Source organism: Phascolarctos cinereus, unplaced genomic scaffold (genome assembly GCF_003287225.1).
Source record: "Phascolarctos cinereus isolate Bilbo 61053 unplaced genomic scaffold, phaCin_HiC Scaffold_8;HRSCAF=390, whole genome shotgun sequence".
Taxonomy (NCBI): Eukaryota; Metazoa; Chordata; class Mammalia; order Diprotodontia; family Phascolarctidae; genus Phascolarctos; species Phascolarctos cinereus.
In genome coordinates this window covers 63,164,375-63,192,135 of record NW_027556291.1, presented here as the reverse complement: position 1 = coordinate 63,192,135, position 27,761 = coordinate 63,164,375, and the positions used below count along the sequence as shown (strand labels likewise).

The following is a 27,761-nucleotide window of genomic DNA, read 5'->3' as shown; positions in this document are numbered from 1 at the left end:
CTCTTCGTGACCCCATTTGGGGTTTTCCTGGCAGAGATGCTGGAGTGGTTTGCCATTTCCTTCTCCAGCTCATTTGATAGATGAGGAAATTGAGGCAAACAGGGTGAAGTGACTTGCCCAGGGTCACACAGCTAGTACGTGAGGCCAGATTTGAACTTGGGGAAGATAAGATGAGTCTTCCCAACTCCACTGAAAACGCCTAGCTGCCCCCACTGAGAATGTAAAAGGTGCTTAATAAACACTCTTGATTAGCTGATGGGTGAATTTAGAACACGTACCATTTTAAAAGGGAAATCAGTATTTGGGGCAGAAACATCAGCCAGTTGAGGAAACAGTGAGATCCTGAAATAGTAAAACCTTTATTTCCATAAATCATTAACAAATAACATCGTGGTCTTGAGCACAAGCTTATCAGTTTCCAGAAAAATAGGTAATGCTAAAACAACAATGGTCAAAGAAAGCAGCCGCAAAGCAGATCTGACTATGCATTAGGCCAGGCTAGTTTTCCACCAATCTCTTGAGCACTGAGCCAAGGCTGCCTTTTGCCACCTGCAAAGGAGTCTTCTTTTCTTTGTTCTCAATGTAGATACTTGCTCCTCGGACCACCAGTAGTTTTGCTTCTTCAATCCTTTCCTCATCACAAGCTAAATGCCTGCATTTGGAAATCACAACGATCACTGGTTAGCACTGACCTGGCTCGGTGCATTGTGCACACTATTGGACTGTGGCGCTCCTGGAAAGGCCATTCCCAAACTGAGAACCTCCTCTGACAGTGTCTTCAAAGCCTAGTACTGCTGCTTTAGAGCTCCTGGTCCAAAGCTCCTCCCATCTTGTGTTATTTCTACAGGGCTTGGAGACCAGGGAAGTGACTTGCCTCCAATCCCCCAGAGATCAGATTTGGAACATCCAGGGGCTCTAAGTCATCCTTTCACATTTATTTGAACCTCTTGTGTTTTTTATTTTTTATTTTTATTTATTTTTTTGTTTTGTTTTTAGGCAATTGGGGTTAAGTGACTTGCCCAGGGTCACACAGCTAGTATGTGTTAAGTGTTTTGGTCTGAGGCTGGATTTGAACTCAGGTCCTCCTGACTTCAGGGCCAGTGCTCTATCCACTGCACCACCTAGCTGCCCCCTGAACCTCTTATGTTCACAAGACCATTTTCACTCTGGAGAGCACATTCACAAGTAGCATCTTGTTGGATACTTGCAATAACCCTACGAGATTGGCTGAAACTTTCAAAGAGTAAGAAGTGCTCAAAAGGGACTGGAGGACGGGGAGGGAGAGGTAGTGCTCAAGAACGAAATTCTGCCAATCTAATTATGAATGCTCACTGGTGGGGAGGCATCTAAAGACAATGACACAACTTCACAGAGAACTGAGGTCAAATTTTCAATTGGCACAGTCAGAAGATCAAAACAAGGGGATACTAAGCCAAGGACAAAAACGGAAAATAGTCTACACAAAAGAATAATATGGACCTGGAAGAAAAGTGTTAGAAAAATGAAAGGCCAGGTAAGATGAGGCTTGTCCCTAATCTCAAACAAATAAAGATAACCAATGGTAGGGACAGGATAGTAGAAGGAGCTTTTAAGATATACTTTGCTAGGTTAGGGCTTGGACCTATGACTTCTTGGGTATAGGGAACTCCCAGGGAAGGAAACTCCTTGTACCAAGGTAGTTTGGCACCTTCTCTACAACTTAAGAGTTTTAAAGAGAGTTGCCTGGGGCACTGAAAAGGAGGGTAAGTGATCTGTCTTACCTGGACAAAGGCAGGAATTAAAAGCTAGGTCTGCTTGTCTTGGAGGCCAGCTCCCTGGCCACTAGGTCATACTGCCTTTCCTAGACTTGGAAGAAAAAGGGACATGGCCCCTGGTTGGGGCAGATGGTATAATTGTTACAAATGGGAGAGTGGAACTACTCCAATATCGTTCTGTTTCCATCTCCCCTATCAAGGAGACTCATGGGCATACTAGAAAGGGTAGAACAAATATCATGCAGAAGAAACTGAAAGCCTATACAGGTGAGAAGATTAGGACACCGAGCTCGGTTACTCTAAATGAATTCAACTCTACCGGTCCACATGGTCCACAGGAATTACATCTCAAAGCAGCGAAAGAACCTGAAGAAAATCAGTGATGCACGGTTAGTGGGGTTTTTTTGGTTTTCTTTTTGAGATCAGGACTCCCCATTTTGTCCAGGCTGGAAGCACAGGCCTGATCCCAATGTTGATCAGCACACAAGCTTTGGTTCTGTTTTTCCAACCTGGGCTGATTTACTCCTCCCTTAGTCAGACTGGGGCCCTCTACTCCCCCAGCCTCATCACATTGGTACCAGATATAGGACAGACGCCCAACTGGCTTTAGCTCAAATGCAGCTCAGAAGTCCCAAGCTCAACCAATCCCAAATCCTCAGCCTCACCAGCAACAGGGACTACAAGTATATATCACTATGCCTGGTGACCACTATTACTAATCTCTGAAGAACGGGAGATGGGCAGCATATCATAGCAGATAGGGCAGTAGACCTGAAGTCAGGAAGACCTGGTTTGTATTCCACCTTAGATAACTTACTAGTAATGACCATGGGCAAGTTACTTCACATTTTTGGACATCAGTTTCTTCTATAAAATAAGGGGATCAGACCTCTGGGGTCCCTTCTGGCTCTAAGTCTATGATTCTATGTGTGAATTGGGACAATTCATTTCCCCTCCCTATGCCTCAGTTTCCTCTTTTGTAAAATGTGGGAGTTTGGACTGGATGACCTCTAGGATTTCCCCCTTCCAGCTCTATGTATATGATTCTATTATCTTCAAAAAGAGGAAGAAAATAGACATGGCAAATTAGAACGGTGAGCTTGACATTCATCCCTGTCAAAATTTAAAATACACCACTAGTCCATGAGTGCTTATAAAGAGAAACAGAGACACACATTGCTATGGCTGCCATGTGCTGAGAGAGGCTTTGGAAGCCAGGAAAGACACGGCAGGAGGGGCAGCATGAGTGCGACTGAAAACCTGGGATTCCCAGCTGGGGAGCGGCAAGAGGAGGGAAGGGGAGCTGTGGCTGCCATGGTAATAATAATAATGAGAGCTAGCATTTTATAGCTTTTAAAGCTTTGCAAAGTTGGCAGTTTTGACAGGCTCAGAGGCTTGGATAGGGGCATAGATCAAGAGTTGCAGAGGGTGGGCGGGTAAGCGGAGAGGTGCACCCAGAGGGCCTCATATGAAAGCAGTGGCAACAGCTGCTGTGGCTGGAAACAGTCTTATCTTGCCTTGGTTTGGAGTTGCCGAGGGGTGGCAAGATGTTCCTAGCTGCAGCTGAGGGACCCTATTCCCTGGATCAGAGGAGCAAGAGGAGAAGTGGGGCACTAAACATCTTATCTTCTTACTCACTGCCTCAACTGTTATTCACCCTCAAAACCAAAACGGAGGTGAGCAGGACTTCATTCTACTGGGCAGGTACTCCTCAAGGGCCCGCTGGGCCTTGGTCATTGTCATCACTTTATTCAAAGCCACTGAATAAAACACTGGCTTTATTATTCCTGGGAAGGGTCCAGCTGAGTGACAGGAGCAACACTGTGGAACTGGGTTTCTGTGCGTCTCCTATTGGTAGCAAGTTCAGTTAAATATGGAGTTTGGAGGCACTGGCATGAAGAGGTCAAAACTACTTGGGGATGCTGACATGGTACATACTTGAGAAATGTCTGCAAAAGACATCACATTCTGGGATGACGGGCACGCCACTGAGACAGAAATGATCACCAGAGGAGCACCATGGTTACTGTGGCCGGGTTGGGTCCTAAGGGATGCCCTACTATCAAGCCCTGGCTGATGTGTGGGTTAGTTTTGCTTAATTTTTTTCCTATTCATTTTTTTAAAAAAATTCTGTTCCAAGGAAGGCTCCCTGAGCAGGAGAGGGAGAAAGGATGGATTTAGAAATGAAGGAGAAGTAAAAACAAATGTTATCAATACAAAATTTAAAAAGAAAAAAAAAGAGAAATCTACATAAGGTGATGAAAGACATGAGCTATTTAACAATGTGTTTTCAAGTAGGAGCTGCTAAAGTCTTTCTCTGGTTCTTGACTTGACTTTTTGAAACCAACAACCCATTTTTGCTGTCTAGTACTAAAATGCAGAAAAAAAGGCATGTCCAATTAACCTAATTTTCTTCTTTGACAGGGATACTAGGCAGATCAAAGGATCTTAGATTTAGAAAAGGATGGACTCTCAGAGACTCTCATTTTACAGAGGAGGAAACTGAGGCCCAGGGAAGGGAAAGGACTGCCCAGGGTCAAACATGGAATGCTACATCTAGAGCTGGAAGGACCCTCAGAGATTGAGTCCAAACCCTTCGTTTTACAGAGGAGGAAATTGAGACCCAGGGAGGGGGAGGGACTGGCCCAGCCTCATACAGGTAGATAATGGCAGAGGAAGAATTTGAACCCCGGCTCTCTGACTCCAAAGCCAGCATCTTCCCATTGTACCACACTGCTTCCCCTAGCAGGTGGCCACCGCTCTGGATTTCAGGAAGGTGTCTGATAAAGAGTCTCATAATTCCTTTATGGACACAAAAGAAACGAGGGCTGACAGCAGTATAGGGAGATGGGTTCTAAACAGGCGGAACAGCCATAGCCAGTGCATGAGAGTGAGTGAGAGAGTAATGGAGCAGAGGTCTCGAGGGGCCTCCCACAGGCCAATGAATGTCTCTGCCTCGTCCTGTGCAACAGTTTTATCAATGACACAATGAGGAAGTTGGCATGTTAATCACTTTTTGGTAATAACGCCAAGTTGGGAGAGAAAGTTCAGAGCTAGATGACAGAATCAGGATTCCAAACGACTTTGTGAGGCTGAAACAATATAAAAGAGCAAACAAGACGAAGTTTAAAAGGAGTAAATATGAAGGTCTGTACTTTGGTTCTAAAGTCAACTACAGAAGTATAGGATGGGGACTGAGATGTCAACAGCAGCTTATGTGAAGATGGGTGACTTGGAGTATCACTTCACAGAAGTGCACACTGGGATATGACTGCCACCACCCCCACAAGTGAATTCGATCTTAGGTTGTAAGGAGAGTAATTCACATTTCTAGAGTGCTTGAGAGTCTGCCAACTTCGTTCTGTACAACAACTCTGTCACGTAGAGAACACAGATCTTATTTCCCTTCTGCTCCTCCATGAGGGCCACTGAGGCTCAGAAAGATTCTCTGGCTTGTACAGAATCATGTGGCTAATAAGTGGTAGAACAAGGACTTGGGCCAGGACTGAGAAGCAAAAGCCTGGGATACCTTATTACTGGCCTGTGCTGCTTCCCCATGTTTAATCTTAGTAATAAGAATGCCCCATAAGAACGACTAGAAGAATAGTAAACAAAACAAGAGAGGGCTTACTACTGTTGGATTCTGGCCTAGTCAGCTCACACCAGGAGGTGCGCTGGTCACTGGAGGTATCAGCATCTTGTGGGGCACATGGAGGAACAAGAGCACTGTCCACGGGAGTGATGAAGATGGTGCAGAGAACAGAAACCTGACAGTGCAAGCTCCAAAGGGTGAGGACTGGCTCATTCCTTGTATCTCTTTCCTGGTGCTTCAAAAATGCTTAGAGAATGACTGATGGTGCGGGGAACCTGAAACCACCTCATAGAAGTTACAGTTAAAGCAAGGAAAGAAGCATTTATTAAGCACCTACTGTATACAAGGCACTGTGCTAAGTGCTTTACAAATATCTCATTTTATTCTCACAACAACCCTGTGTGGAAAGTACTATTATGATCCTCATTTAACAGATGAGGAAACCGAGGCAGATAGCGGTGACGTGACCTGCCCAGGATCACACAGATGGTAAGTATCTGAAGCTGGATTTGAATTTAGGTCTTCATGACTCCACGGCCAGTGCTCCCTCCACTGCAGTGCCACTGAACTGTCTCTAAAGCAACAGGGAATGTTTATCAATCAATGAGTGTTTATTAAATACCTATTATGTGTGCCAGGCTCTGGGGAAGCCAAATCAAATGAATGAAGCCATCTCTACTCCCAAAGAGCTTGCAAATTCTAAAGGAGGAGACAATAAGTATATGTAGACTAAACAGAAAGTGAATAACTACCAAGTGGTTCCACATAAAGTGGTTTGGGAGGAGGGGCAGGAGCATGTGGGAGAGAGAAGAAGAGGCAGCATGGAGAAGGTGGTGCTTGAGCCATGTATTGAAGAGAGAAATTCGATGAGGCAGAGAAGAGGGGGTGCACTCCGGGTCTGGGGGACAGCTAGTGCAAAGGCATGGCGATGAGCGCCAGAATGAGGAACAGAGAGAGGCCTACTCTGGCTGGATCTCAAAGTTGGGGAGTGGCTGGGGCCAAGGCTGCACCGAACAGGAAAGTTTACATTTTATCCTAGAGGTGATAGGGAATTATTGCAGTCGAGTAGGGGAATGGCCCAAATGGTGGCCATGTGGAGGGGGACTGTCTGGGGAGACTTGAGGCAAGGAGACCAATTAGGAGGCTGGTGCAATAACCTAGGTGAGAGGTGATGAGGGTGTGTGAACAAAGAGAAGGAGTTGGATGTGAGAGATGCTGCGGGGATAAAAACAGCAAGATTTGGCAATCTAGTTGTTAGAGTGAGGTGAGGGAGTGAGTGGTCAAGGACAGTGCAAGGTTATGAACCTGGGAGACTCAACAGATGGCGGTGACTGGAAGAAATAGGGCAGTTTGGAAGAGGTGAGAGTCTAGGGGAAAGACCAGTTTTGGACGTGCTGAGTTTGAGATGGATTCGATAGCAGAGGTCCCTTCCAACTCTGAGATCCTGTGACTCACTGTGTGGGTTCCAGAGAACAGAACGAGGAACAGGAGGAAGTTCCAGGGGAGCAGATTTTGGCTGAACCTAAGGAAGGCCTTTCTCACAATTAGAGCTGCCCAGTGTGGCAGACAGTTCCACATTAGCTATGGGATGCCATAATGGGTAGGAGGTTGGATGAGATGACTTCTGTGGTCCCTTCCTATTTGTAGTATTACCATCATTTTACGGATGAAGAAATTGGGGCACAGGGAGTTATATTATTTGCCTGAGGTCCCAGTTGATTAGTGAAAGAGCTGGGACTGAAACGTGCATGGCTCTGAGACCTCTCTAAGAAGAATGAGGTATTTCATCTGAACCAGCTACATAAGATCAAAAAAAGATGACAGGAATAGGGATTTTGATGCATAATATTTAAAGCACAACAAAATGAGATTTAAGCCGAGGACTCTCAGTATTTCTGGTTTGAAAAATGGTGTATGAGAATAATGCTTAAGTTTTAGAAATGAATGTTAGAAATTGTTTCTGCATGCAACTGGGAAATAAGATATACAGGCAATGGGGTATAGAAATCCATCTCACGCTACAGGAAAACAGAAGGGAAAGGGGATAAAAGAAGCGAAGGGGTAATAGAAGGGAGAATGGATTAGGTGAAGGGGGAATCAGAACACAGGCTGTCATGGGATGGGGGCGGGGAGGGATGGGGAGAAAATTTGGAACTCAAAATCTTGTGGAAGTTAATACTGAAAACTAAAAATAAATAAATAAACAGGAAAAAAAAATAATGCCTAAAGATAAGAGAGCTGATGGAATTCCTCTGCTTTCCAGGCCCAATGCCATGCAAACTCAAAAGTCAACATGAGTTAAAAGCACAACTTAGCAGCTGGAACTAAGAGGATCTTGAGCTTAGGAGTGTTCAGACCACATTGCAGGTACTGTGTTCAGTTCTGCGTAAATTTTAGAAAAGACTGAAGGATATCCAGAAGAGGGCAAGCATATGGAGATGCAATCAGTGGATCCTAGCTGGCAGGGCCCTCAGAAGCCATTTAGTCTGAGCTCCTCATTATAGAGAAGAAACTGAAGCCCAGGAGGGGACGTGACTTAGCCCATGTCCCCCAGGTAGGGAATGCCAGAGGTGGTATGTGAACTTGAGACTGTTCTTCCAATTGTACCACACTGCCTCCTTGAGGTCAGAACACTTAAGGATCAACTGAAGGGACTGAGAATGTTTGGCCACCAGGAGATTTCATGGGGACAGGACAGTTGCCTTTAACTATTTAAAGGGTCATCATATGGAAAAGAGATTAAGACTTGTCCTTCTTGGCTGCAGAACAAGGAAGAAGGGCTGGGAGTTTCAAACAGGCAAATTTAGGTCTGATCAAAGGAAAAATGTCCTAACACCTGCAGCTGTTGTTCTAAAGGTAGAAGGAACTGCCTGAAAAGGTGGTGGTTTCTCCCTCCCTGAAGGTCTTCAGGAAAAGGCCGGGTGACTTGTGGGGAACAGCATAGAGGGGCTTCCTGTTCAGGGAAGGGCTGGACCAGATGACCTTGGTGTCCCTTCCAATTCTGTGAAATGAAAAGGACCATGACTTCATACTTACAAAGCAGTGTTCCCCTGAGAGTCTTGGATGTTTGTGGAGGCCTTATACTGCAGAAGGACTTGGATCATCTTCAGATTTCCCTTGGCCGAGGCCCGGTGCAATGGAGTGGACTCCAAATGGTCAGTAGCATCTGGATTAGCACCTCCTTCTAATAACATGATAGCAATCTGAAGAAATGAGGGGAAAAGAGTGGATGGGACAGTTTGGGATCATTTCGAGCTAGTGCTTAGCACCAGAAGAAATGCTTTCTGTAGTCATTCATCTAGTCAAAGCCAGAGGCCCGAGACTCCCGTGCGCACCTCATGCTTATTTTTGGATGCTGCATAATGCAGTGGAGTACACCCATTCTGATTGATAGCATTCACTTGAGCGCCTTTTCCCAGAAGAGCCTTCACAATCTCATCTCGGCCAGCAGAGGCAGCAATATGAAGAGGGGACCAACCTGCCTAGAGGAGAGATGAGAAAGAGGGAAATGGGGGAGAAAAGACCACATATATTGGTCAGTGCAAAAAAAAAATGCAGGTAGGAAGAGCTCCCATATCTAGCCAACCTCAACCACATTTTTTTACCTAGGTCATTACCCCTATGCCACGTCCTCCTCTTGCTCAGGGAATTAATTATCATTGCTTTCGTAAGAGACTTGTCAATAACTCCTCAGCTGCTCCAGGCACCATCCCCAGGGGTCTCCAGGCTAAAAACATCCCTTCCCAGCCACCAGCCACCTGTATGGGTGGTCTCTCTCCTTATGATAGGAGCTCTGTAAAGGCAGGGAAGGGCTCTTGCTTTTGTATTCATTTCCCAGGCTTATAAGTAAGTGCTTAACAAATGCTTTTGGTTCAGTCATGAATTTTCAACATATCTTATTATTCTTATACTTTCCAACATCCCTCAAGTAGAGTTACAGGCCAAATATCATTATAACCTAGAAGAACTCTCATTTTTCATGACCTGCACTACTACTATCATTAATCAGCTCCAGGAAAACAGGACATGAAGTGAAACCACATTCTAGGTTACAGGGAGAAGTTAGTTTCATAGAAACAATATAAATGGGTACCCAGCAGAACGGCCTCATGGGGGAGTCATGGCTTTTAGACAGGATTTGGTCATAATGTGCTAATAATGTTACTGAGAAACAAATTATGCTGGGTAACCTGTACAGTGCTGCTGTTGCTTAGCCATTTCAGTCATGGCCGACTCTTTGTTACCTCATTTGGGGTTTTAAGCCTCGGCAAAGATGCTGGAGTGGTTCTGTCATTTCCTTCTCCAGCTCATTTTACAGATGAGGAAACTAAGGCCAACAGGGTGAAGTGACTTGCCCAAGGTCACACAGTTAGTCAGTGTCTGAGGCCAGATTTGGACCCTGTATGGTAGTACCACAAAGCAACAGTGTATATACACACACTCACTCTCAAATAACTCTCAAAATAATTCAGTCATTTCAATTGTCTCTGACTCTGTGACCTCATTTTTGGGTTTTCTTGGCAGAAACCGGAGTGGTTTGCCATTTCCTTCTCCAGCTCATTTTACAGATTAGGAACTGAGGCAAACAGGGTTAAGGGACTTGCCCAGCTAGGAAGTGTCTGAGGCCAGATTTGAACTCATCAAGATGAGTCTTCCTGAATCCAAGCCCAGTGTTCTCTTCATTGCACCACCCAGATGCCCCAACACTGTAACATTTGTTTGTTTGTTTTGAAAGGACTAGGATTTTCTAAATTCTCTTTGGAATATTGTTGTTTCTTTTTTTTTAAAATAAATATTTTATTGGGGCAGCTAGGTGGTGCAGTGGATAGAGCACCGGCCATGGAGTCAGGAGGACCTGAGTGCAAATCCATCCTTAGACACTTACTAGCTGTGTGACCCTGCGCAACTCATATGACCCCAACTGCCCTGCCCCTGCAAATTTATTTCCTCCCCAATTAGATGTAGAGAATTTTTAACATTCATTTAAAAAAAATTTTGAGTTCCAAATTTTCTCCCTCCATCCCTGACTTGCTCCCAACACGGTAAGCAATTTCATATAGGTTATACATGTACAATCATGTAAAACATATTTCCATATTAATCATATTGTGAAAGAAGACACAGACAAAAAAACCCACGAAAGAAATACAGTGAAAAATAGTATGCTTCAATCTGCATTCAGACACCATTTGCTCTTTCACTGGAGGTAGACAGTATTTTTCATCTTGAGTCCTTTGGAACTTGCCTGTATTGCTGAGCATGGCCAAATCATTCATAATTGATCATCGTACAATATTAATGTTACTGTGTACAATGTCCTCTGGGTTCTGCTCACTCCACTCACAGCATCAGTTCAGGTAAGTCCTTCCAGGTTTTTCAGGAATCAGGCTGCTTGGCATTTCTTATCATATGATAGGATTACATTATAATCATATACCACAACTTGTTCAGCCATTCCCCAATTGATGGGTATCCCCTCAACTTCCAATTTTTTGCCAATACAAAAAGAGCTGATATAAATATTTTTTGTACAAATATGTCCTTTCCCTTTTTTTTTTTAAAATCTCTTTGGGATACAGACCTAACAGTGGTATTGCTGGATAAAAGGGTATGCAGTTTTATAGCCCTTTGGGCACAGTTCCAAATTGCTCTCCAGAATGGTTGAATCAGTTCACAACCCCACCAACAGTGCAGTAGTGTGCCAATTTTCCCACATCTTCTCCAACATTTATCACTTTCCTTTTTCTGTCATATTAGCCAATCTGATCGGTATGAGGTGGTACCTCGGAATTGTTTTAATTTACATTTCTCTAATCAATAATGATTTCAAGCATTTTTATATGACTATAGATAGCTTTGATTTCTTCATCTGAAAATTGCCTGTTCATATCTTTTAACAATTTATCAATTGGGGAATGACTTGCATTATAAATTGGACTCAGTCCTTCATATATTTGAGAAATTAGGCCTTTATCAGAGCCACTTGCTATAAAAATTGTTTCCCAGCTTTCTGCTTCCCTTCTAATTTTGGTTTGGCTTTGTGTAAAAACTTTTACATTTAATATAATTAAAATTATCCATTTTATATCTAGTAATGTTCTCTCTTCTCTGGTCATAAATTCTTCCCTTTTCCATAGATCTGACAGGTAAACTATTCTTGCTCTCCTAATTTGCTTACGGTATCACCCTTTATGTTTAAATCATGAACCCATTTTGACCTTATCTCGGTATATGGTGTGAGACGCTGGTTTATACCTAGTTTCCGCCATACTGTTTTCCACTTTTCCTAGAAGTTTTTGTCAAATAGTGAACTCTTGTCTAATACTTTTAAAGTTCCCAGAGCTCTTTACAATATTATCTCATCAGACCCTCACGTTGCCCTTGGGTGGTAGGTGTTATAATTATCACCCCCATAGGGGCAGCTAGGTGGCGCAGTGGATAGAGCACTGGCCCTGGAGTCAGGAGGACCCGAGTTCAAATCTGGTCCTAGACACATAACACTTACTAGCTGTGTTACTCATGGCAAGTCACTTAATCTCAATTGCCTCACCAAAAAAAAAAAAATTACTCCCCCCCCCACACACACTTTATAGTTGAGGGGAATTCAGGTAGACAGAAGGTTAAATGATTTGCCTAGGGTCACATAGCTAGTTAAGTGGTTGAGGTCAGATTTGAATGTGTGCATGTGTGTGTGTGTGTACATACACACACACATCTCTGAGCTCTTCTGCAACACAAAATTTCCATAAATATGCAAAACTCTCAAGTGAACATTCCTTTGAAGTACTGAGTATAGTCCTTTTCATTTCATAGAACTGGAAGAGACACAAACCCTTTGAGTTCTGTGGATGTTAGAGAAAGTATGGCTAGTGAAAGGGGAACTAACTGGATTTAATTTTAGAGTACTTTGGTTTGAATCCAGATTCTTCTACCTTCTACCTGTGTGACCTTGAGCAATCCACTTGACCTCTGTGGCCTCGGTTTCCTTTTCTGTAAAAGGGTAGTGTTCATGGGCTAGTATTTAAATTGTCTTTTAGTTCTAGTGGCTCAGCAGTAAAATAACCTGTCCACAGTCATGCAAGTAATAAGCAGCAGAATCAAGAGGAAAAGTTGGAATTCTCAGTTCGTGCAGGGCTCTTTCCCCAATACCAATGCTGTTACAACAAAATCTCTGTGGGACAAAAACCCAGCCATGCCGAACTTATTTTGAGGTACCTGAGGGAACAAAATTCTAGTTTAACAAATGATCTTGATTGTCCTCTGATGTCCATCTATATTTGCATGTGGGACTTCATGTGGGTACTCTCTCCAATGGTATAGCCTGTGACTTGTGTACACCTTCAGATCTGTGCAACTCTTGTCCATGTCCTCTCAAAAATCTTCCACGGGGAGATTCTACAATGTGCTTCCTCCAGATTTATTGCCATCACAGAGATCCCAATGCGGCACATGGATTGGCAATTGTCCCCCACTTTTAGCACATGACCAGCCCGCTTCTTTCTCTGTTCATCCATTTCTCTGACAATGGTTTGACTGCACAGATCCTCGCTGGTAATATGCTGCAGCTTATTTATGCCCATCATGGGCCTCTCCATTGTTCACTGGGTAAAATGAATTCTTTGCAAACCATGATATTTCATGATTTGGAGCCATAATAGTATCATTACTAGAATATTAGTGTTAAAAGACTGCCTTTGTTTCAGGAAGAAGCACAGCATCATTAAAAAGCAGTGTGCACTTTCCCAAAGGCAATCCTACCCATTCCCTTCTGATTTGCTTTGCTTATACACCTAAATTTCTCCCTGTATCCCTCTTGCCTCCCCTTATGATAAAGGATTTTTTTTAAAGAAAAAAGAAAAAAATCCAGCAAAATCAATCAATACATTTTAAAACAATTGACAATTTAGGTGATGTTCTACAGTGTGGCTAAGCATTGGGGATACAAAGTAAGGCCAAAAAAACCCAAAACCCCAAAACAAAACAAAACCACCCAGTCCCTAGTCTCAAGGAGCTCCCAAACTAATGTGGGAGATAACATGCAAACAACTATGTACAAACAAATTATATTTAATAAGGGACCATGGAAACACAGATTAAAAATTATTTGGAGCCTAAATAACCTAATCTTAAAGAATGATTAAGTTAAAGAGCAAGTCATAGAAACAATAAACAATTTATGGCCAGGAACTGGAGATAATCAACAGAGGGAAGGCACTAAGATTAAGGATTGGGAAAGGCAGAAGGTAGGATTTTAGTAGACACCAGAAGAACAAAAGGATTCTGGGAAGACAGTGGAATAAGTCAAGACATTACCTGTCTTTCCCAAATTCTCCCACAAACAATTTAAAATAATGCCTCAAAATGAACTTTAAAGCAAGGTAGAAATAATTAAAAAGTTGGGCTAATGCAGTTGTCCAGCCTAAGACAACTTGGGAGAACATTATGAAAGACCAGACAGACCTTTTGGGTATGGTCTAGCCTGTTTGGAGTGCAGATATCTCCGAATTATCAAACGACAAGCCCCAGGGGCAGCTATATGGACAGCAACCTCAGCTTCAGGAACTTTTATCCCACTGTCAGTGTGGGGGCCAGGCAGCTGATGGGGAAGACTGCAGGGCCCTCCACTGGTGCTGGACAGGCCCAGGTATGGTGACCAGATGAGGTTCCAGGCTGTGGCTGTGGGTGAGAAGTGAGCAGAGGCCCATGAGTGCAGAGTGCAGGGGGGGCAAGAGAGTGGAATTCCTGGTTTTGGTTCCAGGGAAGAAGGGTGAGTTGAAGCTTGCAGCCATGGGAAGGACTGCAGGGTGTAAGAGCACGTGCTGTTTGCAGCAGTAGCAACAGCATTGCGGGGGCCCTCCTCCAGGGTTGAGGCAGACAGGAGTATCTGAGGTCAGGCTCCCAGATAGAGTTCAGAAACAATAGAAAAACTTGAAGCTCAAGACATAATTATCTTAGAAGGAGTGTGGATTAGGGAGGCAGTGGTCAGAAGTAATTAGATGTCTGAGGAGAGATAGAATAAAAAGAGAGGGAGAGAAGGATAAACAGGAAAAATAGGATGGAGGGAAACACACAAATAGTAGTTATAACTTTCAATGTGAATGGGATGAAGTCACCCATAAAATGGAAACAGATAGCAGAACAGATTAAAAACCAGCATCTGACAATATATTATTTACAAGAAACACATTTAAAAATGAGAGATGCACATAGTTAAAATAAAGGGCTGAAGTAGATTTTCTTATGCTTCAGCTGATGCAAAAAAAGCAGGAGTAGCAATCATGAATTCAAACAAAGTTAAAGCTAAAATAGATTTAATTAAGAGATAAGCTGTACTATGATAAAATGTACCACAGACAATGAAGTAAACCAACATGCACCAAATGCTATGGCATCCAAATTTTTAAAGGAAAAGCTAAATGAATGACAGGTAGAAATAGATAACAAAACTATAATAGTAGGGGAACTTCAATCTTCCCCTCTTAGAACTAGGTAAATCTCACCAAAAAATAAGTAAGAAAGAAGTCAAAGAGACAAACAGAATCTTAGGTAAGCTAGATATTATAAATATGTGGAGAGAACTGAATGGGAATAGGAAGGAATATATATATATTTTTCTCAGCAGTACATGGAACCTTTACAAAAACTGCATATACTAGGGCATAAAAAATGTACAGTTAAATGCAGAAAAATTAAATTCATCCTTTTCAGATTATAATGCAAAAAATTATATTTAATAAGGGACCATGGAAACACAGATTAAAAACTGATTGGAGCTTAAATAAGCTAATCTTAAAGAATGAGTAGGTTAAAGAACAAGTCATAGAAACAATAAAGAATTTTATTAAAGAGAATGATAACAATGAGACAACATACCAAAACCTATCTCTAAATGCTTGCATCAATAAAATTGAGGGAGCAGACCAATGAACTGTACATGTAATTTAAAAAACTAGAAAAAGAACAAAATAAAAATCCCCAATTAACCACCAAATTGGAAATCCCAAAAAATTAAAAGTGAGATTAATAAAACTGATTGTAAGAAAATCATTGAATTAATAAATAAAATTAGGAGTTGGTTTTATGGGAAAAAAAACCCAATAAAGTAAAATAGATAAGCCACTGGTTAACATGATTTTTTAAAAAGGAGAAGAAAACCAAATCACTATATCAAAGATGAAAAGGGTAAATATACCACTAATGAAGATGAAATCAAAGCAATTATTAGGAGTTATTTTGCCCAATTATATGCCAATGAATTTAACAATTTAAAATCATTCAAAGAATACTTACAAAATATAAACTGCCTAGATTAACAGAAGAGGAAATAGAATATCCAAATAAACCTATTTTAGAAAAAGAAATTGAACAGGCCATAAATGAGCTTCCTAAGAAAAAAGCATCAGGTCCAGATGGATTTACAAGTGAATTTATTTCATTTTTTATTCATTCATTCATTCATTCATTCATTTTTGGTTAGGCAATGGGGTTAAGTGACTTGCCCAGGGTCACACAGCTAGTAAGCGTTATGTGTCAGAGGCCGGATTTGAAATCAGGTCCTCCTGAATCCAGGGCCGGTGCTCTATCCACTGCGCCACCTAGCTGCCCCTACAAGTGAATTTAAAGATCATTTAAACATTTTACATTTTTTTAGATTTTTACATTCTTTAAATGTAAATATTTAAAGATCAACTAATTCCAACATTAAATGAATTATTTGCAATAATAGGCAAAGAAGGAGTCCTACCAAATTGCTTTTATGAAACAAATATGGTACTAATACCTAAACCAGGAAAAGCAAAAACAAAGAAAGAAAATTATAGATCAAATTCACTAATGAATATGGATGCAAAATGTTAAATAAAATACTATCTAGAAGACTACAACAACATATTGCAAAAATTATACATTGTGACCAAGTGGGAAATTACACCAGGAATGCAGAGATGGTTTAACATAAGGAAAGCTATTAACATAATTGATTATATCAATAACAAAAGTAATAAAAATCATTATTACATCAACAGACGCAGAAACAGCATTTGACAAAATACAATGCTCATTCAGATTTTTTCTTAAAATGATAAGAAGCATCTACCTAAAGCCATCAGTAAACATTATTTGTAACAGGGATAAGCTAGAAGCCTTCTCAATAAGATCAGGAGTGAAACAAGGATGCCCACTGTCACTAATATCATTCAATATTGTATTAGAAATGCTAGCAATAGCAATAAGAGAAGAAAAAGAAATGGAAGGAATCAGAATGGACAATAAGGAAATAAAACTATCTCTTTTCGTAAATGATATGATGAAACCTGGAAAATCCTAGAGCTTCAACTAACAAGCTAGTTGAAACAATAATTTCAGCTAAGTAGCAGATATAAAATAAACCCCACCATCAGCATTTCTATACGTCACCAACAGAACCCCGCAAGAGAGATAGTGATACCCCATTTAAAATAACCGTAGATGGCATAAAATACTTGGGAGTATACCTGCTGAGACAAACCCAGGAACTTTTTGTTGCTGTTCAGTCATTTCAGTTGTGTCCAACCCTTAGTGACCCCATTTGGGGTTTTCTTAGTGAAGGCACTGGAGTGGTTTGCCATTTCTTTCTCCAGTTCATTTTACAGATGAGGAAACTGAGGCAAACAGGGTGAAGTGACTTGCCCAGAGTCACACAACTAGTAAGTGTTTGAGGCTAGATTTGAACTCACAAAGTTGAGTCTTTCTTACTCCAGGCCCAGCACTTTATCCATTGCGCCACCTACCTGTCCTTTAACCCAGGAACTATATGAATATAATTGTAAAATACTTTTTATTCAAATAAAATCAGATTTAAATAATTGGATAAATATTAATTGCTCACGAGTGGGCTGAACCTATATAATAAAGATGACAATCCTACCTAACTAATCTACTTATTCAATGCCATCCCAATTAAATTACCCAAAAATTATTTTATTAAGTTAGAAAATAATAATTAAAAAAACCCAAAATTCATTTGGAAGAACAAAAGGTCAAGAATATCAAGGGAATTAATGGAAAAAAAGGTAAAGGAAGAAGGTTTAGCAGTACCAGATCTTAAGTTATATTATAAGGCAGTAATTATCAAAACTATCTGGTACTGGCTAAGAAATAGAAAGGTGAATCAGTGGAACAGATTAGACATACAATACAAAGTAGTAAATGATCACAGTAACCTTGTGCTTGACAAATGTAATGTTTTAAGCTTTTGGATAAGAATTCACTATTGGGCAAAAATTGTTGGGAAAACTGGAAAGCAGTCTAGCAGAATTTGGGTATAGACCAATATCCTACTCCATTTACCAAGATGAGGTCAACATGGATACATTACCTACATATGAAGGGAGATATAAGTAAATCAGAACATGGAACATATTATCTATCAGGCTTATAGATAGGAGAAGAATTTATGAATAAAAAAGAGATGAGTATTGTGAGATGTAAACTGGATAATTTTGATTACATTAAATTTAAAAGATTTTGTACAAATAAAACCAATGTATCCAGGATTAGATGGAAAGCAGAAAATTGAGAAAAAAATTTTATAGACAGTTTCTTGGATAAAGGTATCATATCTCAAATATATAGAGAACTCTGTCAAATTTATAAGAATGTGAGTCATTCCTCAATTGATACATGGTCAAAGGATATGAACAGGCAGTTTTTGGATGAAGAAATCAAATCAAATACAGTCATATGAAAAAATGTTCTAAATCATTATTGATTAGAGAAATGCAAATTAAAACAAAGTTGAGATATGATCTCACACTTATCAGATTTGCTAAAATGATAGAAGGGGAAAATGACAAATGTTGGAGGGGATATGAAAAAATTGGGACACTAATACACTGTTGGTGGAACTGTGAACTGATCCAACTATTTTGGAGAGTAATCTGGAATCATGCCCAAAAAGTTACAAAACTGTATACTCTTTGATCTAGAAATACCACCATTAGGTCTGTTTCCCAAGGTGATCAGGGAAAAAGGAAAAGAACCTCTATGTTCTAAAATATTTATAGCAGCTGTATTTGTGGTGGCAAAGAACTGGACATTGAGGGAATGCCCATCAATTGGGGAATCACTAAACAAGTTGTGGTACATGACAGTGATAGAATATTACTGTGCTGTAAGAAATGATGAGGAGGTTGATTTTAGAAAAACACAGAAAGACTTGTATGAAATAATGAAGAGTGAAATGAGCAGAAGCAAGAGAACATTGTATACGGTAATAGCAATATTGTTCAAAGAATAACTGTAAACCACTAAGTTATTCTGAGTATCATAAATACTCAAATCAACTACAAAGGACCTATGAAGGAAGATATCTACCTTCAGAGAAAGAACTGATAAATAGAAGTATGCATAGTATGGTTTTGCATATATGTGTATGTGTGTATCTGTGTCAAATAGGGGCTTTCTCTAGTGTGGGGTGGGGAGGAAAAGAGGGAGACAGCTCAAAACTTAAAACGTAACAAAAAAAGGAAAAAGATTTAAAAAAGAAAAAGAAACCTGAAGGAAGTCAGGAAAGTACAGAGGAGGAGATAAGGAGGGAAAGAATTTCAGGGAAGGGGGGCAGCCAGTGAAAATGCTTGGAGTCAGGAGATAGGAGTGTTGTATATGAGGAACAGTAAGAAGGCCAATGTATTCACTTGTGATCCCAATTCACTGAAATCCTGCCTGTTCCCTTCTCTTACCTTTATCCAGGGTGCCCTTGATACGGGTCTGGATTATTATTATTATTTTTTTTTCTTTTTGGTGAGGCGATCGGGGTTAAGTGACTTGCCCAGGGTCACACAGCTAAAAAGTGTTAAGTGTCTGAGGCTGAATTTGAACTCAGGTCCTCCTGACTCCAACCTCTATTCACTGCACTACCTAGCAGCCCCCAGTCCAGGTTATTTTCATAAAGATTTTGTAGAAATGGGAAAGTAAGCATATGAGTTGGTAGTTACGAGTAATGCCTTGATCATTTTTTGGGTAGTAATAAAATCTGTTCTCCCCACCCCGTCCCAAGTATTTGGTATCCTCTTGTTTCACATTTATTGAGAATTAACCCTTCAATGTTCTCAAAATGGTGTGTGCCTACAGTGCATGCCCCATCTGTATTTTCTTGGTTTAGTTCAGCTGTTGTTTTCTTCAATGACACATTTTTACTCTCATGCAGCTCATTGGGGACTGAAATGCTAAAAGTTCAAATGTGATAGCTCCACTTCCATTGGTGGAGAGAACAGTTTATTAAAAGAATTTTGACAGATCCTTTAAAACTTTTTGTCTGTTGTCATCTGTCCAGTTTCATCCTTAAATGCTTAATTGGGTCTCTCACTAAGCTCCATGTCGATGTTTTATGAAGTGATACTACTCATAATCTCAGATCATTTTCCACCGTAAGATTTTACAAAAGACATTATATTTTAAAATAGTGCTGCCCTTCACTGCCATGTGGCAGGGAGATCAAGCATTTGCTGGCTAAAGTGGTTTCTAGATTCTTGTGGCAATTGGTTTACGTCTGTTAAAATTCCTTAGGAAAATGTACTAGTGTCAATATCTCTTCTTTTAGCCAATTTTTGGGGTCAATAGCTTATTTTAAAAAGGGCAGGTTAGAACTGTTTTAATTGCATGCCTTCTTTTTCTTTTAATTCAATACTGATTTTGATTTTTGTCAAAGAAACCAATGGTCTGATTGTAAATGAAAAGCTGATTTAGAAAACAACTCCCACTCCAGCTGTTTTGTCCCAAAGCAGTCATTTCTGGTCTCTTAAACATATCATCCATTTCATTTTTTGTAATGTCATTTAGCAGAATTTCTCAACTAGGGAAAATAAAGCACCAGAAAGTTAAGGGGTTCACAGATCACAGAATGGGAGAATTAATCATCAGGAGTCTGGGATTGTTGGCCCCATGCTTAATCTCCAGGCCCACTCTATAACATTCTAGTTAGCTATTATTCTATTTTGTTGATGGTCTAAAAATTCAAGCCTAAGTAAACCCCAGTCTGGAACCCAAAGATAATGGGAAATTTGTTCACTTGGACCAATACTTACATCATCTTTATCATTCACTGGCACTCCAAGATTGAGCAAGAAGTTAACGATGTCTGTGCATCCTGCTGAGCATGCCCAATGTAATGCGGTCCGGTTATCCTGCACGGGAAAGAGAACTCACAGTACAAACTAAGCCTGCACTTTTTAGATTTACATTCCTTCTTGTGAACTTAACAACAAACACATATTCTGGGATATAATTTTTCTATCTGCATCCCCATCAGGTGGTACATAGTAGGCCTTAATAAATCCTTACTGACTGACACAGTTAAGAGCAAGAAATGAGAATTGTATGTGAAACCATGAACATCTACTGGATAATTTGTTTGTTTTAAGTTTACATTAAATTGAATGCAATAATAACAAAATTGGCCTGTCTCTGTCCCCTTTGGAGCTTTTGGTTTTACTGATGCTTTTTTCTTTATCCCTTCTGTGCATCTCTATTACTTCCCACTAACTCACCTCCCCTAACAGAAGTCCTCTTCTTTATTTTTTAAAATTATTTTTATTTCATTAAATGTTTCCCATTACATGTAAAAGAATTTCTAACAATCATTTTTAAAAATTTTGAATTCCAAATTCTCTACCTGTCACTCATCCTCCCCTCCTTTAGAAGGCAAGCACTTTGATTTTGATTATACATGTGAGGTCAGACAAAACATATTTCCACACTGGCCATGTTGCAAAAGAAAACACAAACAAATTAAAACAATAACAATTTTAATTTAGGAAAAAGTATGCTTTAATCTGCATTCAGAGTTTATTAGTTCTTTCTCTGGAGGTGGAATAGTATTTTTCATCATGGGTCCTTTGGAATTGTCTTGGATCATTGCTTTGATGAGAGTAGCTAAGTTTTTTACAGTTGATCATCATTACAACATTGCTGTTATGGTGTACAATGTTCTCATGGTTCTGCTCACTTCATTTTTCATCAGTTCATATAAATCTTTCCATGTTTTTCTGAAACCACCCTGCTTGTCACTTCTTATAGTACAATAGTATTACTTCACAACAGAAGCCCTCTCTTATAATGAATTAAGTACAGTCAAACAAAACAGGTCTAATGCATTGGCCATGTCCCTCCCATTCTGCACCTCTAGTCCACTACCTCTCTTGTCAAAAGCTAACTGTGCACAAAGCAAAGTGCAAACAGGAGTCCAAAGGCAAGAGAAGAACAATAGCTAATATAAGGATTAGCCAATTTTAACTTTTATAATCAAGAAATGAAGAGCATAGATAAGGAAGCCTTGAATCACCTCCTTTTCAGTAACTGCTTAAAGATGAACACAGGCAAAGCATAGTTTCAGTAATCAGGGAGGGAAGGTTTCAAAGAATACAGGGAGGGAAAGTTGGTAGTCTAAGTTGTTTTCAGCATAACTCCCTAACCCTGCAACCTCAAAACTGTTAAGAAATGTGCTAAATTTATACAATTAAAATTGGGGGAAAATAAGTTGGGAAACACCTTCACATGATGTAAATTTTCCAAAATAATATGGGATGGCCAAAACGGCCTGAAGTTCCCATTCACTCTAACCACCTGCAGGTTATGTGTTATACATCAAAACACAAAAAACCCCAACAGGCTGGCATTTTAAGCATCGGCTCCTCTCTTGTCCATTTAGGGCAGTGACTCAGTCTAAACTCTACATATTCTTTAACAAGTGGAGAATACTGAACAGTACTGAAGTAGAATAAGTAGATGGGGCGGGGGGGGGTGGGGGTGGGCGAAGACCCAGTAGTACATGGGTGGACAGAGGGAAAGGGGCTTCTGTGCCTGAAGAAAAGGGAGTATAGGATAAACCCAGCTGCAGTCCTCTGTATGTGGAGTTTCCACAAGGCATGGATCCCCCGCACCATGTGATCATGAGAACACTCACCCAGAGAACTGGAAGGGATAGGGGAAAGAGCATCAATCAGTTAAACAAGAAGCTCTGGAGTGGGCACAAACAGGGCAATATCATTGTGATTGCACTAAATTAAGTTTAAATTTTAATTCTCTTTTTTGTTCTTACTTGTATCTATCAATAAACATTTATTAAGTGCCTACTATGTGCCACACACTGTGCTAGCTGCTGGGGATACAGATGTAAAAACTGTATACTGGAATGTACCAAAGTACAAAGTCCTGGTAAGTTAAGGGAGTAGAAGAGAAAAGAGGGTGCAGTGGCAAGAATACTGAATTAGAGTCCAAGAACTTGGGTTCAAATTCTGACTTTGCTATTTACTTGCTACCTATACATGGCCTTGGGTACTAAAGTCACTTGACTTTCCCAGCCCTCAGTTTCCTCAGCTATAAAATGAGAAGGTTGGTCTAGATGACCTCTGAGGTTCCTTCTAGCTCTATGATCCTATGCTTTTTTCTTATTCAGCATCAGGAAAACTGGGTATAAAACCCAACTCAAGCACACAAAGCAACAATGAGACTCATAAAGAAAGGACGGATGAATGAATAAGCAATCTAGAAAAGGTGGCATTCCAATGAATAAATATTAGGCTACAAAGGAAATCTAAAAGCGTACACTGAAAAAAAAATAAGAATAAAACCTGTGGGGCTCCCAGAAAGAATAGAAGAGCAGCAAGAATCTCTAGAATATTTCAAAAGAGAAAGAAAATCATTAAAAGAAGAAATTGGGCTAGAAATCAGAGCTCTCCAAGAAAAAAAAACAGTAAGACAAAAAGACAATAGATAACTTAGAACATGTAACAGAGAATCACTCTAAAATAGCTGAGACTATGAACGAGAAAATGACAAATCTGAAATTCAAAAACACAGATGTACATGAGAAAATCTGGTCAAACAGAAGCAAACAGGAACAAACTTGGAAGACAGGATGCCAAGATTTCTTTCCCGCAATTGACAGCTTCCCCTATTATCCTACCTGTATTGATTTTGTTCATGTTAAAAGCTTTATAAATTTTATGCAACTGAAATTATCTGCTGGATGGTTTGTAATCGCCTCTACCCCTTGTTTTGGGAAGAGTTCTTTTCCTAGTCATAGGTGTGAAAGGTACTTGATTTTGTTGTCTTTTAACTTTTTTTCCTGGTGTGACCTTTAATATTTAGGTTGGGTATCCACTTTGAACTTATTGTGCTGTGTGGTGTAAGATGCTGTTCTTAATCTAATACCTGCTAAACTGCTTTCCAGCTTTCCCAGTAGATCTTGTCAAATAGGGAGTCCTTCTACAAATATCTTATGTTGCTGTGTTTATTGAACAATGAGCTACTGAGTTTGTTTCTGGTTCTTCCTTAGCTAATCTGTTCCACTGATCTACTTTTCTTTGTTTTCTCTGCTATCAAACACAGTTATCCCTTCCACATCCTGGGAAATCGGCATAAAATTTTTTGACTCTCCCTTTGTACCAGAGAAGTCATCTGAATTATTGTGATATTAAAAGATAAAATATGTTGATATTATACAATACCACACATATGTTTTATGCATTTCTGAGTTTCTAAACTTTTTCTGCATCATCTGCTGGCCTTCATGTGTCGTCTGTGACTTCCACAAAACTCCCCCAAAATTCCCATTTAATTTCTTATGCTATTCCACATAATAACCCCTTAATATCAAAACCGCAATGGGGAAAGTTGCGACATGGAAGGGATAACTCTAGTTTTAATGAGTGCTTTATAATATAATTTGAAGTCTGGAAATGCTATTCACAAGAGAAAATTTCTTAACCAGAAAAGAGAGATGATAAAAGACTATTTTAATTATATGAAATTTAAAAGTTTTTACCCAAACAAATCAGTGCAGAAAGAAGAGAAATTGTCAATATTTGCCCCAAACATCTGATATTGCCCTGCTTCACCTAGCTACATGCATACCCCAATAGATGGCATATTATTGCCCCATAAGAAATGAAAAAATATGGAATTGAGAGAAATAAGGGAAATGGTGAAGAATGAAGTAAGCAGAAACAGACACTATACACAATGACTACAATACTGTGAACCAAAAGAGGGAAGCAGAAGAAGTCTTTCAGTTGAGACTTCATTTATAGACAAACTACAGGAAGAGGGAGAGGTGCTGAGAAAGGCAGAAAGGCCAGTCTGCCTCCCTGGATTGGTGCCTCACCTTGTCAATCTTGGTGGCAAAGAGGTGGGAGTCTACAGTTATAACATATTGCATATATTATCAGATGTAGTCACTTTTATCGGTTTTGTTGTTGTTACAAAGGGAAAACAAACTTCCTGTTTCCTTCCCTTTTATCACCTAAAAGTGATTAGAAGCCGGAAGAACTAGAATCTAAGGAGGGTGTTTTAGATTGCTTCTTAAATAAATTATGGCATATGAATATAATGGAATATTATTGTGCCATAAGAAATCACAACAGAAACAAATTCAGAGAATCCTATGTGGTATGAACCGAAGCAAAGTGAAGTGCACAGAACGGAGAGGAATTTATATAAGAACAACACTACAAAGAAAGACAACTTAGAACTCTTAACAAAGCAATGGTCAACTAATTCTCAAGAGCATCTCTGATAAAGCATGGTACCCACCTCTTTATGGAGAAGTAATGGACACAAAGTGCAGAAGGATACAGACATTTTTGGATACAGTCACTGTTTTGCTTGACTAAACATATTTGTTAGAAGGGCTCCTTTTTTTTTTTAAACCTTTCCAATTATCTCCATTTTGGGGGGTAAGATTACAGGAGCAGGTAAGCAATAGTGACACCAAAAACAGAGGGCCATTGTGAAAATATTTTTAAATGCATGGAAGGAGAACAGAAGGAAGCACAGACAAGCGGGACAGTTCTGAAAATAAATTGTATAATTTATTTTAGATATATTTTAAAACCACTTATATACCTTGTTATAAGGATTCTTCTTTTTTAACTTTTCCTTATGTCCACTAATTGGGGGGGGGGAAGGATGTAGCAGCTCCAAGAAAGAGAATCATTGTAATTTTTAAAAAATGCACAGAAAACAGAAGTATGGACAAGGAGGGCCGTTTTGAAAAATAAAGTGTTGAATTTATTTTATATACTTAAAAAATTAATGTGTAGATTTATTTTGCTTGACTATACTTGTTACAAAGATTCTTTTTTTTTCCCTTAAACTTTCCTTACCTCCTCTAGGGAGCAGGGTGTAAGAGGGTGCCAAAAAATTAGGCCTCTGGAACATTTTTTAAAATTTATAGATGAAAACAGAAAGAAACACAGACAAGCAGGACAGTTTTGATTGTAAAGTATAGAATTTATTATATACATATTTTAAAAGTGTTTTATGTACTTTAACAGACCTGTGTAGATTAATCTTGTTCAACTATGCTTTTGTTTTTTGGGGTTCTTTTTGGGCTAGGCAAGGGGTTAAGTGACTTGCCCAGGGTCACACAGCTAGTAAGTGTTATGTGTCTGAGGTCACATTTGAACTCAGGTCCTCCTGACTCCAGGGCCAGTGCTCTATCCACTGCTCCACCTAGCTGCCCTCAACTATGCTTTTGTTACAAGGATTCTTTTTTTAACTTTACCTTATCTCCATTTTTTGGGGGGGGTGAGTGCAAGGGAAGAGTGGGTCAGCAGTACTGATGTGAAAAGGAGGGCACTTGCAACATTTTAAAAAATGGACAAATGAGAACAGAAACAAGCAGACAAACGGGGCAGTTTTGAAAGTAAAGTGTAGATTATATACTTACATACTTTAAAAAATCTATCATGTAAATTCATTTTGCTTGACTATGCTTATGTTAGAGGGATTTTCTTTTTTAAACCTTTCCTTATCTCCTTTAATTGGGGGGAGGTGGTTAGCAGAGAAGGAGTGAATAAGCAGTAGTGGTACCAAAAAAAAAAAAAAAAGAGGGCCATTGCAACATTTTTTTTAAAATGCTCAGAAGAGAACAGAAGGAAGCACAGACAAGCAGGACAGTTTTGAAAGTAAGGTACAGAATTTATTTTGTGTATAGATATATATATATTTAAAAGCAAGTGATGTGAAATGAAGATCCATAGTTTCATATAGAATGCTTTTTTTGTAGTCTGTTGTGTTTATGGAAATGTACTTTCTTGGTGTTTACGTTCAGAATTTTTAAAAAAGATAATTTTTTTAAAAGAAGAGAAAGGAGACACCACTGCACAGATCCTTGTCCCTGTCCTAGCACCTTACAGAGATTAACAATGGAGGTCTCCTTGTCCTGTCGACATCTCTCCTGTTCTGATACAGCCTGTAGAGGCAGCACCTGCTCTGGGCTTCATCACCACAAAAATCCATTTGGGCGAGGCCCACTGCAGCTAAGAATGGATTTAGTGAGTGTAGTCCCCATAGCAAAGAGGGGACCAGCAATGAGTAAATACATGCTGCCTGGGAACTAAAGGGCTCCTTCTCCACATGACCCTAGAACAAGGGTTCACGGTGCAAGAAACTTGTTTTGAATATTATTTTTAAAATTGTATTGCAATAGAATTGGTTTTCTTTGTACTTCTATATTTCCTATTTCAGGCATTTAAAAACATAATTCTGAGTGGGGGGAGTCCAGAGGCTTTTCCAAAATGACTGCAGGTGGGGGTCATGACAAAAAAAAAAGAGAAAAAAATCAGGAACCTCTGCCCTAGAGAATTATAGGGAAGATTCTATTGTTCTGTGAAGTTTGGATTCAGTCAAAGGTCCGAACTTGAGCACCTAGAGGGCTCAAGGCTGCAGGTTCCCCACCCCTGATCTAGCTCTTAAGTAAAGAGGGGCTCGGCTGGGGGCCAAACAGTTCATCTCTCTTTCATTTTCCGAAGGAGGTAACATGGTCCACTGAGGGAGTCTCACCTAGGGAGCTAGATTTGAAGTCGGGAAGGCCCTGAGTCCCATCCCTTTTGTCTTCCAAGTCGGGGAGGGGAAGGGTCTTGCCTACGGTTCCATCTAGGGTGCTAGATTTGAAGCCGGGAAGGCCCATGAGGGCCAAACACTCCCACCCTTTTCGTTTTCCAAGTGTGGAAACTGAGGCCCACGGTGGCGAAGGGCTTTGCCCGAGGCCTGAGGGCCTTTCCCTCCCTCTCAGGCCCCACGCCCCCTCCCCCACCCCGGCCTGGAGGCTTCAGCGGCGGGATGCGCACCAGGGCCCTCTAATGACTCTAGCGCTCAAGGCCTCGGTAGAACTCGCGTCTTCGACTTCACTCGCGGTGGAACTACAGGAAGAGAGAGTTGCGGGGGAAGGCGGGCGGGCCGGGCTCCCTCGCTCGGTCCCTCACCTGGTCAATCTTGATGGCCTGGGATTTGTCCGACAGAACCTTTTCCTTCAGCTGCTCCAACTTTCCGTTATAGGCCAGGTTGCAGACTTCCACGTTCGACACGAAGCCCTCCATCTCGACTACTTCGCGAGCTGCCACTTCGTCCCCGCCTCTTACTCTAGGGACCAATAG

General features: G+C 40.3%; 1 protein-coding gene across 2 annotated transcripts; it reads right to left on the bottom strand.

Moving 5' to 3' along the window:
- Positions 1-340: 340 nt before the first annotated feature.
- Positions 341-27,761, bottom strand: PSMD10 (proteasome 26S subunit, non-ATPase 10). 2 transcript variants are annotated; one of them, XM_078147913.1, is made up of 6 exons: positions 27,591-27,761; positions 20,409-20,507; positions 8,682-8,828; positions 8,383-8,549; positions 2,074-2,120; positions 582-652 (listed from the first exon to the last, which is right to left on the bottom strand). In XM_078147913.1, exons 1-5 carry the CDS (start codon positions 27,702-27,704, stop codon positions 2,096-2,098), a joined length of 552 nt encoding a protein of 183 aa, XP_078004039.1. In that variant the 5' UTR covers positions 27,705-27,761; the 3' UTR covers positions 582-652; positions 2,074-2,095. The 2 variants fall into 2 exon arrangements, with proteins under 2 accessions (XP_020822889.1, XP_078004039.1); XM_020967230.2 differs by lacking the exon at positions 2,074-2,120 and having other exon boundaries at positions 341-652; positions 27,591-27,747.